The 14,894-nt window shown below is 40.7% G+C and overlaps 1 protein-coding gene across 1 annotated transcript; it reads left to right on the top strand.

The window, feature by feature from the left end:
* Positions 1–1,728: 1,728 nt before the first annotated feature.
* On the top strand, positions 1,729–14,894 carry klhl14 (kelch-like family member 14). The gene is made up of 8 exons (XM_061732427.1): positions 1,729–2,858; positions 4,673–4,794; positions 8,941–9,030; positions 9,868–9,946; positions 10,159–10,349; positions 10,622–10,780; positions 11,823–11,980; positions 13,482–14,894. Exons 1-8 carry the CDS (start codon positions 1,981–1,983, stop codon positions 13,620–13,622), a joined length of 1,818 nt encoding a protein of 605 aa, XP_061588411.1. The 5' UTR covers positions 1,729–1,980; the 3' UTR covers positions 13,623–14,894.

Here is a 14,894-nt window from a genome sequence, read left to right as displayed (position 1 = left end):
CTTATTTTAATATGTCAAGTCTGATCTTGTGGACTGATTTCCAGGGGTGAAAGTGTGCTGTATGAGGTCTGATGAATCATGTATAAGGTTTAAAACTCTTGTTTTCAGGCCTGCAGCAGGGCTTCAGGTTGTTTAACAATGAATTGATCAGACCAGATAATTCATGGAAATGCTGCATGTTATCATGCTGCTTTATGACTTTTCATCCCTTTGAATATGTGTGTAGTAGTATTGTGGCATTGAATAAAATATCATGCTTGTGTCACATTAATTTGCTTTTTGATACATTGTGGTGTATTTTATTTATAAAAAAAAAAAAAAACAGATGCAAAACTTGAGTTTGTGCAAAAGCACCTTCTTTTGAAGGACTAGTTGAAGCAGAATGAGATGAGGGGTTATTTTGGCGATGGAGATTAAGGCAGGGGCTTTTTGTCATTTGTGCGAGACAAGCCATTCATCCATCCAGTTCACAGCCAAAAAAAGGCTGGTCCCAGAAATTAGCAGTTTCAGCTCAGCAGCAAAGTCGTCGGGCTGTGAAGGCAGAGAGAAATTGACTAATTAGCAATGCGCACTAAAACTTGACGGTTCTCTCTATAACAGCGAGGGAAAGACTCGGTTTTTCTCCCCCTTTCTCTTTTCTTTCTTCCATAGATGTTTGAAATCGCAGTCATTTACGCTCGACAGTTTTTACAATAGCCTTGAGCCATAATTTTGCGAGTCTCTCCAGCATCCATACCCCTGCATGGTCTCTCTCCACCGGCCATGCACGACCGTTTCTCTCCCCAACCGTGGATTTCCTATTACTCTCGTTACGACTCACTGAGCCCCAGGCCCAAGGATAATGATGTGTTGTTTCTTGGTAGCATAATTTGTCACACGTATATTTCTTCTTCTTCTTCTCTTGCAGAAAGCACAGCTCCCTCTCACACACTCACACACTTCTTGTTAATTCAGAAGAACAAATGATCAACGTCAACAAATAAGCTGAAATAGTGACTTTATGAGTTGGACTCAATGGTTATCTTGAGACACTGGAGACCGTAGACTTTTTTTTTTCTTTAAAGGAAAGGATATTTCTTAAAAAAGGGAGAACAAAGGAATATTCAAGAGATTATTGGGAACCTGAAGCTTACTTTTCTTCTCTGTGAAAAAGCTGAAGTCAGGTAAGTTTGGCTCCTTCTCAGGCTCACATCATTTAGTTGTGACAGGCGCTTTTAGAGGAATCTGCCGACAACGTTTGCAGCACGCTTGTGTCAAGTTTACGCACATTACGCACATAGAAAATTGATTAAATACAGGCTTAAGAAACAAAAAAAAAAAAAAAAAAAGCAATGCAAATTGGATCAAACTTTACCGAGAGAGCAGAGCTTCCCAGGGAACGTATTTCTTCGGATACTCACGTCTCGCTTTAAAGAAACGCGTAAAAACGCGCTCGGTGTATACCCGCTTTGCTGACGGCTCGGAGACAAACTAATTGCTTTTGTACGACTCCGTAAATAATGTCCTCGTTGCGGGGGTGTGCGGTGAGACAGAAGACGGGGTAGATGTCGGCTGGATGGTGCATGCTTCCCCCTCAGCCAGACAAGTTGAGCCGCGGGAGCAGAGCGCCGCAGCGGCTGCTCGTCGTCTCGACTGCGCCCTTCAAGCCCGCAGCCTCCATTTGGACCGCTCTTCCCTTAAGAAATGACTAAGAGTGGCACGCTTTGGAAACTACTGCGTTTTTGTTTGTTGCTTTACGACCAGAGGTGTTTTTTCTTTTTTTTTCTTCCCTTCCTCCGGCTGGTGGTGTGTCATGACTGCTGTTCCCCGCTGGATGGACGCGCGACTTGTTCATAACTTCCCTTGTGTACATATATATGTGGCTAGACTAGGATCTATATGCGAAGTGTGATGCGCAAATAAAAAAAAAAAAAAAGGACCTGATGTCAATGGCTTGCACTGTTTATTTGTTGCCTAGGTGGCGTTCGCAATCAGGAAGTCATGTCCAGATCGGGGGATAGAACATCCACCTTTGACCCAGCACACAGTGACACCCTGCTGCATGGGCTCAACCTCTTGTGGAGAAAACAGCTTTTCTGTGATGTTACACTCACTGCCCAGGGACAGCAGTTTCACTGCCACAAAGCTGTCTTAGCATCCTGCTCGCAATATTTCAGATCTCTCTTCTCCTCCCACAATGTGATCAACAACGAGGGGAGCAAGGGGGACCAGGGCAGCAGTGGGACCCCCTCATCCTCTCCCGATGACAAGCTGATGACCGCCAGTGCCAGGCCCATCAATAACCTGGTCCTCCAGGGCTGCTCCTCTATTGGACTACGATTAGTGCTGGAGTACTTGTACACTGCCAATGTTACTCTTTCCCTGGACACGGTAGAAGAGGTGATTTCAGTCAGCAAGATCCTTAACATCCCCCAGATTACCAAGCTAAGCGTGCAGTTCCTAAATGATCAGATCTCAGTGCAGAACTACAAGCAGATCTGCAAGATTGCCGCTCTGCACGGACTGGATGAGACCAAGAAGCTGGCCAACAAGTACCTGGTGGAGGATGTGCTGCTGCTGAACTTTGAAGAAATGTGCGCCATGCTAGATGCTCTGCCGCCCCCCGTGGAGTCAGAGCTGGCTCTCTTCCAGATGTCGGTCCTCTGGCTGGAGCATGACCGGGAGACTCGGATGCACTATGCGCCGGACCTTATGAAGAGACTGCGCTTTGCCCTTATACCTGCCCCAGAGCTGGTGGAGCGGGTGCAGTCTGTTGACTTTATGAGGAATGACCCCGTGTGCCAGAAACTACTCCTGGATGCCATGAACTACCACCTGATGCCCTTCAGGCAGCACTGCAGGCAGACCACGGCTAGTAGGTGAGAAACATAAACAGAGAAGCAGCCATGTAAATGACATGCACATCTATGAGAATTCACAGAAACTCCAAAAGTGAGTTGTTTCAAAGATGACAGAGGATGGTGAACTGTACAGGAATTCAGAAAAATGTAACTCAAACATCACTGTGGGGTCTTAGCTATGAAAGAGGTCAGCCAGGGTTATGTGATTGAGGTAAAGCTTAAGGGGAAGGGGTGTCCTGTAACTCAAACACAGTTAAGCATGTTACTCTATGCTTTAACCAAAACAGCAATGGTACCATATGTTTAATTGAGGAAAACAACTAATTATTTCCTCACATGGTGTAATTGTTCTCTAATTACTGTTAGCGAGATGGATAAATGTTATACATTTGATTTGTAGCAACATTTGATTTGTTACCATAGTAATTACATGGTTGCATAATATTTAAGATCCAAATGAAAAGGGCACCCTCCTACTGATATTACTGTAAATCACTTCACACTATCTGTGAAAGTGTGGCGTTCCTTTTACCCAAGGGACACTTATTATTCGGGTTATCTGCACATGTCACACTCAAACCTAATCGGGCCAAGTTGCAGGGCTCCTGTCCACGTTTATCCTGATCAGAACTTTAATGAGCTGCAATGTCGACTGGCATTATCAGTGTGCTGAGTGGATGGAGGATGTTTTTCTCAGGTGTTCTTCGTGGAACTGATTGTATGAGACAGTCAAGGCAGTTTTTATTGCATTTTATTATTTATTTCTCTACCTTAAAAGGGGGTCCACTCACTATTCAGTTTTTCAGCCGCTCTTTAAATTTGTGAGCCAAGCTGTGTTCAGCAGAGGATTGAAACTTGTCGGTGAAATTTTGATAAAATTGTCTGAATGGAGGACCATGCAGCATACCTCTACCTCCATATCATCCCAATAACATATCTATTCGTGCATATGCACCTAAATGAGCAAAGAATCAGGAATCCTTATAATTAGTTTCACATGTCACCATTTCTCTCTTCTCAATTAATCACTATTATCTATGTCCAGGGTCTCATTTGCATACGAATAACCTCAAAACACTTCCAATATCAGGGAGAATGTACAGAGATGAGGTTGATTTACTCAGGCATTAAAAGATAAAATATGACAACGTGGAAAAGGTGAATTTGTCTCAATTTTAGGGTCAGCTACTCTTAATTTTTACTGGATACTGTGATAAATGTGGGGATTCGTGTTGAAATCCATGTAGAGTCACATAATGGTCATTAATCTCAGGTTAAATGTGGAGCTTTGAGGCAATATTTCATATACATAAAAACAGGAAACATCTCACAATTGGCTGAGGGAAGTCACATGAATCACTGTTGCCAATGAAATGGAGACATTGTATAGGTTTGTGCTTTTAGCCTCCAGCATGGCGCGCTACAAGACCGGCCTCGCTTCACAGCTAATTGAAAAGATCTCTTTCGAATGCAATAATCATTCTGTAACACATCATAAGTATACACAGCAGAGCAATTTTAAGCAAATGTAATAAATGTGGCTATACATTGTCTGATAAAGAGTCTAATGTTCAATCTTAGTACCGGGGCAAGGAGCAGTTATCCACTCAACCGTGCATTTATTCATTTTTTCTCATTAGCTCTTTCACATAGTGAACATTTACAAGGTGAAATATCAAAGCACTGACAAAAAGAGCTGTTGATAATTTTAAAATATTTATGCAAATCAAAGCATTAACAGTGTCCAGGTTGGTTGTTTTATTTCCAATCTTAATACCTGTTTTCTTTCTTCCGTAATACTTATAAACGCACCCATATTTCTGACATCACAGGATCCGTTCCAACAAGAGATTGCTGTTACTGGTGGGTGGTTTGCCTCCTGGACCCGATCGTCTCCCAAGCAATTTGGTCCAGTACTACGATGACGAGAAAAAGACATGGAAGATCCTCACAAGTGAGTTGCAAAGGCTCTGCTGTTTTTGTACCCGAGGCGTCTTGTGGTAGCGGCTATTATCATGAGAAATAGTCCTTCCTATGAATGACTTTAACACAGGTTAATTTCCACAGAATATGAGGGGAAGGAGTTCCCTAAATCTTTCAGGTAATAATGTGTCACCATCACTTTTAATGTAAGTTTTTAATCAGAGCGTGACTTCACAGCACTGTGAAGCTTCATGCTCGGTTTCACTTGTTTTTGCTGAAATATGCTGACAGGATGCATGATGAGATTTACTTGAATCTAATGATCTATTGTGGCAGGGATAGAACAATAGGGGACGACGTCTTCCTTCAATAGATTTTGAAATTTACCTTGATTAGTCGCTGTCATTGATCAGTACATAAATTAAATTACTCCATACATGCTGGTACTATCCGTGGCGGTTAACCTGTTGACCTGTTGTCTCTACTGAGGTGAGTTAAAAAACAAAAAAAGAGGACTTTCCAATGCTGATACAATTATTCAAGCATTTATTGACTAAAAAGCAGAAGGATGATCCCTTGTGTGGCTGCCTCCTCACATAAATACATTTACGTTAGGTTGATTAGTGACCTGTAATCAAGCGTTGAAGTGAGAGTGTGTATTAGTTTGTCTGGTTTGTCCCTACATGGGACAGGTGAGCTGTCTAGGGTGGACCCCTTCTCTGACTGAATGATACATATGGTAGGCTCCGGCAGCCTGGCAACCCTGAAAATTGACAGATGACTGAAAGGTTTTCTTTTTTTTTTTCTGTGCAGAACATATTTTAGACCTAAAAACAAATCCTTACCACTCTCACGTCCGGGGTTTGTAACATGCTCTCCTGTGTCTCTGTCTTCCATGACCTTTTAAGGCTCTTTACTATATTGCTTCTTTATTGCAAAGGTCAGAAATGGAGATATTGGGAAACCACATATCTCCTTTGCATCATCAAGAGCTGGACATATTGAGTTTTTGCCCTTTGTTTTTTTGTTGGAGTCATATCTCAACTGCTTCTATTCATTCGTACAAATTATCCATAGGTCTGTGTTCTGTCAGCTCGGTCCTTTGCAGTTTATTGCCTTGACTTTATGACTTAAATTTTAATGAATCTGTTTTGATGTTTTTCCTCGCTGTGTCTTAAATTCACTAGCAGTCTAGGACACGGTCTCTTCTCCTGCTCAAATCCTCTATAGTTATCGCCAGCAGTCTGCTGTTTAAGCTCACATTTGTCCAAAACTGCCAGGGTTCATTTTCATTAAAGCAGGCCTGCATACACAACAGCTTGAAGCTCACTAGTGTTTATATCGTCATTTTCTCATTAAACTCACGCTCATGGGTATAAACTGCAACAAGCAAAAGGTCAATGGGGATTTCCATCGCTCAAAACTAAAAAAGTTAACACTCAAATGGTCCGTGGCCAAGTGGAAGGACAAAACTGCAAAATCATCCCCTTAACACATCAGTGATCATCTGATGTAGACTCCTCACAATGGATGTGGAATAGAAGATTATTAACATTCAATCATAACTTTTCAATGAGGCGAAACCTGAGAGGGACAGCCTTTGATTAAGACATTCATCAACACAATTTGGGCAGAATCTGATCCCTCACGTTGTGTCAGATAGATCCACTGCTCGTCGATTGGAGTGTAAAGTTTGCCATCTAGTGTACCCACAGCAGCGTGGCCGAGCACAAGACAAAGGCAGGCAGGGAATCAGCCACAACACAGGACAGCATTTTTATTCCACTTAAAACAAATGTGTTATAAAGAACTGAGATGTGGACTGCATGACCTCATAAATTGGCCTAGGACAAAGGAATTCGGCTCGCTGGGATGCAGTTGTAATGGTGTTAAAGGCACGTCAGAGCTCAAGCAGCAGTGGTGCATTAGCTGTGGAGTCGTTCAGCCAACCACGACTGTGCCTTCTATACAGAGGTTTCTGACTCCCTCTAGTGAGCCCTAGAGCTCACTGTACGCTGAAGTGATGCCGTCCATCTCCAAGAGGATGTGCTCATCCTGCCCTCATATGGCTGGTCAGCCCCTGGGGTTAGTGGAGGATTTAGTTGAGGGGATGAATGACTAGATATCTGTCAAGGACTTCCTGAAGTTATAATTTATGATTACAATAGGGGGAAGGATTGATATGCTTTTTCTTTGCTGCAAAAGCAATATTCAAGAAGTTTTATTACATTATACACTCATTTTATCTAATTATTCATCAGAATTACAAATCCTCCCAGAGTACCTGCCGTGCCGTGACATACAGTGAACCAATAATCTTTTTACATGGGTACAAGATGATTACAAGTACGAGTACAAGTCAGTAGACGTCAAATAAAAAGCCGCCCACCCTTGTCCTATATAGTGCTGAGTGAATGATAATGTAAATAGCATGTGAGGGAATTCAGCAGTTGTATGGCGCTCGTCTTTGAGGTGCACTGGAGGCAGGAAACCTAATCCCTTCGTTGGAGATAAAGCTGTGTTTAGTGTATGTAGTATTAGTTCCTATTTGAGACGTCCCTCCCATAGAGGATCAGCACATGTCAGCCAGCTTGAGTAAGATTGCAGGGAGAGGCCAATTGGAAAGAAATGAGATTCAAGGCTGTCTAATTTTGCAGCAACTGTGATCCATCAGGCGGTGGGGAGGTGACAGTGGAAATGACTGATGGAGACAGACAGGTGGGCTTTAACATTTCACTGATTTGTGCTCAAAAAGCACCAGGCCTGAGATTTATTGAGTGAACACGATCATGTTCATTATGACTGTCACCTAAGACCATTTCTCTACATCTCAATGGGGTCACTTTAGCAGAAGAAGATGAAAGAGAGGAGACCACAAAAACACATGCGGGTGAAAATCCGGCATGTTAAACGTCCTGCGGCAGCTGTAGAAATTTGAATGCTGAAACTGAACTAACACATGAAAGGGGGTATGACACGCTAAAGATGAATTCATCAGACACGCACACGTATGTTACTCGATGAATCATTGCCATGGAATATTTCAACAGAAAAAAAATCAACACTGTTATTGTGGGATTCAGTTGTAGCAGTGCTCGCTAACAGTTGAGTAAAATTCCCAAAATAGAAATGCACAGAGCTCATAGAAAGACAGCAGCTGAATAGACACAGGACAGCGACTGACAGTCATTTCAATCACTGAGCAATCTGAGATTATCATTCAGAGCTAATTGTATAACTGTCTTTTAAATATCAAAAATAGGGAAAACTTCAGAGTCCAAAAACGTGCAGATTATTATCTGTAAATAGGAGGAAAATCTGTATTTAATACCTTTTCAGTGTTGCCAGAACATATATTTTTTAGCTGTTGCTCCGAAATTGTTTAAAAACCAGCCAGTGATCCTTTTTTATTGTGTCAGCTTTAGAGTGATTATTTCTGTCATTTGGTTCATAACTCGCCAGCGTATTTCTGCAGATACTGTATACATATCTCAAGATAGATGCAATTTGTACTTTTGTAGGAGTAATTACAAAAATACAGCATATTTTAATGTTGCTCAGGTGGTAAAAATTCACCAATCAATAAAAGAGTCTTCTTTGTTCCACTCTAAGAGTTGATATGCAGAAGTTATTTGCTCACTGTTTTCAGTTATTTGGTGAATTACCATATAGGAAATTCTGATCCAGTGTTAAAGAAAAATTGAGTACAGTGTAACATTCTGATACATTTATGATATCTTTGTTTTTATGGAGTTATCTTGGTTAAAGTAGAAAACATGATTTTTGCCCAGTCGGCGTGTGCACCTGGACCTGTCAGGGTTTAAGGTGGTTACTTGGGTACAGAGTGGGCTGAAATGGCCAAATGGTGTGGGTTCCTTTGATTTCACTAGTATGGGGGCTGAATGGGAAGTCTATCTGCACCAAATACATATAGCCCATGATGGATAAACGTTGACTAAATGGGCATGGACTAAGGAAGGGGCAAACTGTGGGGAACATTCAAACTTTAACCATTTAGGCCCCACCAAAAAAAACGCAAGACCGGACTCAGAATCCACATTGGCAAACACAGGAAGGGCCACCATTGAACCTGCGAACCTGGAATTTTCTTGTGTTGACTACTGTATATCATCCACATGGTTGAGTAAATGGCGTTTCCCCTTTGTGTGTCATCTAGTAATGCCTTACAACAGCGCTCATCACTGTGTGGTGGAGGTGGAGAATTTCCTGCTGCTGATGGGTGGAGAGGACCAGTGGAATCCTAACGGTACAGTATCTTCTTTAATGGTTCTTCAGTCCTTAGTCTTTGGTTTCATGTGGCAAACATGTCATTGTTTTGTGAACCAGGGAATGACGAGAGTTTATCCAACTTTACAACTGTCAAAATGAATCAAATGCTTTCAGATCGAGTCAAGCACTCATCCTAGAGCCAGATCGGCTCAAAGTGGACAAACAACACTCCAACCAACACTTGTCAATAATTGGCATGAAAAAATAGCAGTTGTTAACACTTAAATACGTGTCAAAGTAGAATCAGTGCTTTTTGGAAAATGGTAACAACACACACTCCTGTAGTAACACAAAAACCTTGTATGTATAAGATTATAAAGTATATAAAGTTATCATTTTGTTCTTCTATCAAGGATTAAAATAATATGGTTGTAGTTAACACTTTGTAACTCAAACACCAATTAAAGGAAACACATATTTACAGTTGAAATGATAATACAAAACAAGAGATGTGATTGTTTTTGACTAGCTGAGTGCGGCTGATCTGATGGCAACTTCAGATGTGGTGCATTAAAAAGAAAAAAAAATATTTAAATTTAATTCAGGTACATTTTACTTACACTAGTGTAAGTTTTACCATAACTGTGCCTGATCTTACAAAAATACCCACAAAATGACTACCAAGTGGGAGGAGATGTGTAGTAGGGTTCATCATAATGAAAAATAAATAATAACAGATGTATCCCAGCTCTTAGGTGTCAGAGAAGCCTTAAGCCAATCTGCTGTAGGGGATTGCTGCGAACCAAAGTTTTGTTGTCTCCCGATGTACAATGACAATAAAGGTTCTCATTATTATTTTTACTTCTGCCTGCAGGAAAGCACAGCACTAATTTTGTGAGCCGCTATGATCCCAGATTCAACAGCTGGATCCAGTTGCCCCCCATGCAGGAAAGGTGAGTATCTAATACTAATCAGGAATATCCTCTGTTCCATCCCATCCAGCAACCCAGTACATGCTGCCATTTAGCTCCTTTTTCAGTCACCTTGTATAAATCAGCCCATTTTCACTTGAATCTCCTCCTTAGAAACTACAGAACAGCCAATTGTGATTGTTGTCGTTGGTACTTTAATGATGTTGTCTGGTTGGCACGCCCCTTCTCCTCAGGAGAGCCAGTTTCTTCGCCTGCCGCCTGGATAAGCACCTGTATGTGATTGGGGGCAGGAATGAGTCGGGCTACCTCTCCAGTGTGGAGTCCTACAACCTGGAAACGAATGAGTGGAACTATGTGTCATCCCTGCCGCAGCCTCTGGCTGCCCACGCCGGGGCAGTGCACAACGGCAAGATCTACATATCAGGTCAGGGGAAGAGGCTGTCACTGAGACACACATCATCCACGCCACAGTAGTTTCCACAAAGATGTGCCACACACATTAGCCCAAACAAGTACACACAGCTGACAAACGGTAGCCTTGCATCTGTGATATTTTACGTACACATATAAATCTTTCTGAATTATCAATATGTTTTTTCGGAGCTAACACTCACTGACATACACTGGGATGTTGGCTCGTTGTACATGTAAGCAGTGTTTTTGCCTCTATCACAGTGTTGTGTTTACATGTTGCAGGGGGAGTGCACAATGGCGAGTACGTGTCCTGGCTCTACTGTTATGACCCTGTAATGGATGTGTGGGCTAGAAAACAGGACATGAACACAAAGCGCGCCATTCACGCCCTGGCTGGGATGAACGACCGTCTTTATGCCATTGGTGGAAACCATTTGAAAGGTAAGCATTCAAGCATTTCATGAAATGAAAGAGGTCAAGATTGGTACCTTTTTTCATTACCGGCTGAAATCGTATTGCCATTATGAGCAAGTGACGGCTTATATTATCCAATACAACCTCTAATCCCTCTACTTTTTTGCTCCCTAGTATTAATGGCACCAGACATGTTTCTCTGAAATATAGTCCACTAAATTTAATCTAAAAAGACTTCTAAATGTACAATTGGCTCTTTTTGGTCAAAGCACCAGATTCAGCAGTTGAAAACTTTGCTAAGTGCCCTGAGATTGTCGTGTCCTCATTCAAATCTCAATTTTTAGATCCTGATGATTACTTACTGTAGGCGTGCTTCTGTGCATGTCTTTGTTTGTGGTTTATGTCTTTGGGGAGGACGTGGGTTCCAAGTGAAAGTAGCAGTTTACTTCAGGAGCTCTGGAGGCAAGAGTCTTTGGATTGATCCCGATATCAGTATTTTAATCTCAAAGTGCATTAAATTAGAGCTCACAAGGAAACATATTAAGTATCTTGCCAGTTCAAAATTCATTTCCTAGGCAGAAACCGTGACTACATCTTTTATATAGCTATCTCTAAATCCTGAAAGCTACTCAGAGATACTCAATATAACCCTTTTCAACCCGCTAACATACAAAACAGCAGAAAAACAAGTTAAGTTGTTTATTGCTGGTAGAATTTATTTGATTGTTTTTACTCTAATGGACTCCATCCTCAAAGGCTTGAATCAAAGGACTTATTTAGCTGGTTCCTGAAGAAAGTTCACCTTCTATCCAGAAAGCTTCCTGAGTATCTAACAACTGTGGACGTTTTCTGCATGGAAGGCATAACATCTTTGCGAACTATGGAAAAGATTTCTAGTTGTCTGTGATTCAAGCCTGTGAGGCTCCCCATGACCTGGATGACTGAGACGCTACATCAACAAAGGAATCTATCATTCGGAGGAAGAGGCTGATTACAAAAATAAATTGCTAACCTGGATCTAGAACGGTGGGTCATATTTGAATCTGTGTTGCTCCTCTGTTTTACACAGGCTTTTCTCATCTAGATGTAATGTTGGTTGAGTGTTACGACCCGAAAGCCGACCAGTGGAACATCCTGCAGACACCAATACTGGAAGGTCGCAGCGGTCCAGGCTGTGCCGTTTTGGATGACAGCATCTTCCTCGTGGGTGGCTACAGCTGGAGCATGGTACTGAATATAGGCTCACGTTATTGTTACTGACACTTTACTGTGATGCTGGCTAGTAGGTCATAGTATTAGGGCCATCTTGAAAAAAAAAATAAAAATCTTGCGAGTAAAAAGTATTATTTATTTTAAAATAAACATGCAATATTATGTGAGTAAAATTGTAAATTTACAAGGAGAAAGTCCTAAATTTATGAGAAATAATCGTAATATTACAAGAATTAAGTTGTAAACTTATTGGACACAAAGCAAACATTCATTACAATACTTCTGGAGAGATCCGGTTTTAGGGTCCTGATGCTAATATGTGAAAAGATGAAGTGTTTTATATTATTTGTAAATCCTAAACTGAAGTGCAGCCTAACCTTCATTTTTAATACATAATTCGACTTATTTCTCTTAAAATTACAAACTTGTTCTAATAAAATTACTTTAATACCCGTGTAGGTTGAGAATACAGAATGCAGTGTTTTTTTTTGTGCTGTCAAGTGATTCAAAAAATTGAGATTTTTTAAGTAAAATCTGTAAATAATTAATCTAATTAATCTCTTTTTTAATCTCACTTTAAAATTGCCTCAACAAAAAAAGTGGGTTTATTAAGTAATTTTTTTGTATTTTTTTAACAGACTTGAACAGATGCAGTCCTAGCCATTTACATCCACTTGGCAAGAACATTCGCCAGCCTCTCGGTCGCAGACGTGTGCATGCGCGCGGTGCTCTCCTCGAGTCTTCAATTCAATTAATTTTATTTAAAAAGGGACAGTGTACAGTTAAAACATAAATGTTGCCATCTGATGCACTGTACCAGATTATAGCTTTAAGCTAATTTGCATGTGCAGTCCCTTGGCAGGTCACAATAAAAAAATACAGTAACAAGTAATACAATAAGTCTAGTTTGGGGAAGAGCGTTGCTGTGGCAACATCGTTGCTGCTAACGTTAGCTGTGGCGACCGGGTGCTTTGCGTTTATGTGGTAGCTAAACTTGAGCTGCTTCGGTGGTAAGCAAAGTCCTTTCCACAAAGAACACATATCACTCTACCTTTATAAAGGGTGCCGTCGGGGCGTTTTAGAAATGTAAATTCAGTGGACTGACAACTTTCACATGCTCCTCCATTTTCACTTCTCTTCTCCGCTACTGGAGCCTACCAGTGTAGCTAACCACGCCCGAACACAGCGACAGCCAATCAATGTCCAAAATAAATGAAACTCACAAACTGAAAAAGTAAAATTAGAGATAAAAAAAAAGATTAAGTGATTAAAAAAAATATGCACTAACTATGCGTGTAATTAATTAATCGCAATTAACACGCTTATTTGACACCCTTAGTATTTTTATTTTTTCTTAAGGACTGTGACAAAGATAGCACAGTACCATGTATTTACTGTGCTGTTCTTGACTAACTGGACTGTATAGCGCTGACTTTTATAAAAATGCTGCACAGTTGGAAATCGAAGCAGCACTTAGAGGACTGAAGAGAATGATTTGATTTTCTTCTATCCTCAGGGAGCCTATAAGTCTTCAACCATCTGCTACAGCCCAGAGAAAGGAACGTGGACAGAGTTGGAGGGAGAGGTTGCAGAGCCTTTGGCGGGTCCAGCTTGTTCCAACGTCATCCTGCCCGCCTGCCTTCCTTTTAACAAATGACAACTAAAGCAACCGGTGGGCGGTGGGGGTGAGGAACAGCAGAGTGATTGGGGGGAGGACCATCAATAAACACAAAAAACACGTTGGTGACAAACCCTCCAGTCATCCACCGGGGAGTGTATAAATTATTTTTTTAACGGTTTGACAAGAGCACTTTCGTTATTCTCTACTGTAGGATTGAGAAAAGAAAAAAAAACTTTATTGTTTAACTTGTGTATTTAAACTCATCTGTGTTCTGAGAAATGGTCGCTTCCATATTTAATTTATTCAAACAGTTAGTGAGTGTTTTTTGGCTTCTCTTCTATAGCACGCATAGTGTTTAACTGAATTATAGCTTTCAGATCCATTGTATCTTGTATTCAGTAGCGGCAAAACTCCTGAAAAATGAAGTGTTGTTTGGCCCTCTGACATCGGCAGATTGAGTCCTACAGGGGCAGGGTTAAAACAGTGTATAAATATTCATACGTTTTGTTAATACTCATTGTTCTCTTGCTGAGTTGCATATGTATGCAACTGTTTTCTCTGTCAGGAAATGAGCATGTTGTATTTGAGCTTTTAAAAAGGGACATTTCCAGGAGAGATTTCCCAACCAGTTGGGAAGGTATTAGGGGACATATCCTGTAAATATACCTGCAAGCAGCTATACAAGGGTCCAAGTAACCAGCAAGCAGAAGGACAATGTAAAAACAACAGTATACCAAGCTCTAATTATTATTATCTTAATAATGTACACTGAGACCAATGTTGTGTATGTGTTTTTTTTCTTTCCTTTTTTTTGTAAGTTATCTGTTTGACACAGAAATCTTGCCAGCCGTTTGTGGCAACTATTCTTTGTGCAACAGGCGAGATAATGAAATAGTTACCACTGATTCCTAATAGTCACATGACAAACTAATGTTATAAAATGTTGTACAATCAAATTGCGATCGCTGGCCAAGGTATTTCTTGGTAGCATGTTTGGGTAAATGGATGAATTGACATGTAACACTTGTGTAGGTTTTTTTTTTTCTCATGTGAACAGGCCTGTTTATGAGGCCACTTAGAATTACTGAGATTTTAATCTTTAATATATGGAAAACAAACTAGCATACAGTGGTCCTTAATGCACTATGAACTTTTAATTCAGCAGACAAAGTTCACTGAATTGTAAATTTAATTAATGTGCTGTGTTTAAAAGATATCTCCAGTGCAAATGAATCCGGTCTTGTCTACATTATTAGGATTGATATCTTTATTCTAAATATTGATGCAGTACTTGTTGAATCCTGTAAA

Source organism: Cololabis saira, chromosome 10 (assembly GCF_033807715.1).
Source record: "Cololabis saira isolate AMF1-May2022 chromosome 10, fColSai1.1, whole genome shotgun sequence".
In the NCBI taxonomy this organism is placed as follows: domain Eukaryota; kingdom Metazoa; phylum Chordata; class Actinopteri; order Beloniformes; family Belonidae; genus Cololabis; species Cololabis saira.
Note: the sequence above shows the minus strand (reverse complement) of the source record. Positions and strands in the feature narration are given on the sequence as shown.

Bases quoted from the DNA above. Each gene is read 5' to 3' on its own strand.
- klhl14 (XM_061732427.1), top strand. From the start codon at position 1,981: ATGTCCAGATCGGGGGATAGAACATCCACCTTTGACCCAGCACACAGT. The intron at 10,781-11,822 runs GTAAGCATTCAA...TGTTTTACACAG, and splicing joins TGGTGGAAACCATTTGAAAG to GCTTTTCTCATCTAGATGTA. The intron at 11,981-13,481 runs GTACTGAATATA...TTCTATCCTCAG, and splicing joins GTGGCTACAGCTGGAGCATG to GGAGCCTATAAGTCTTCAAC.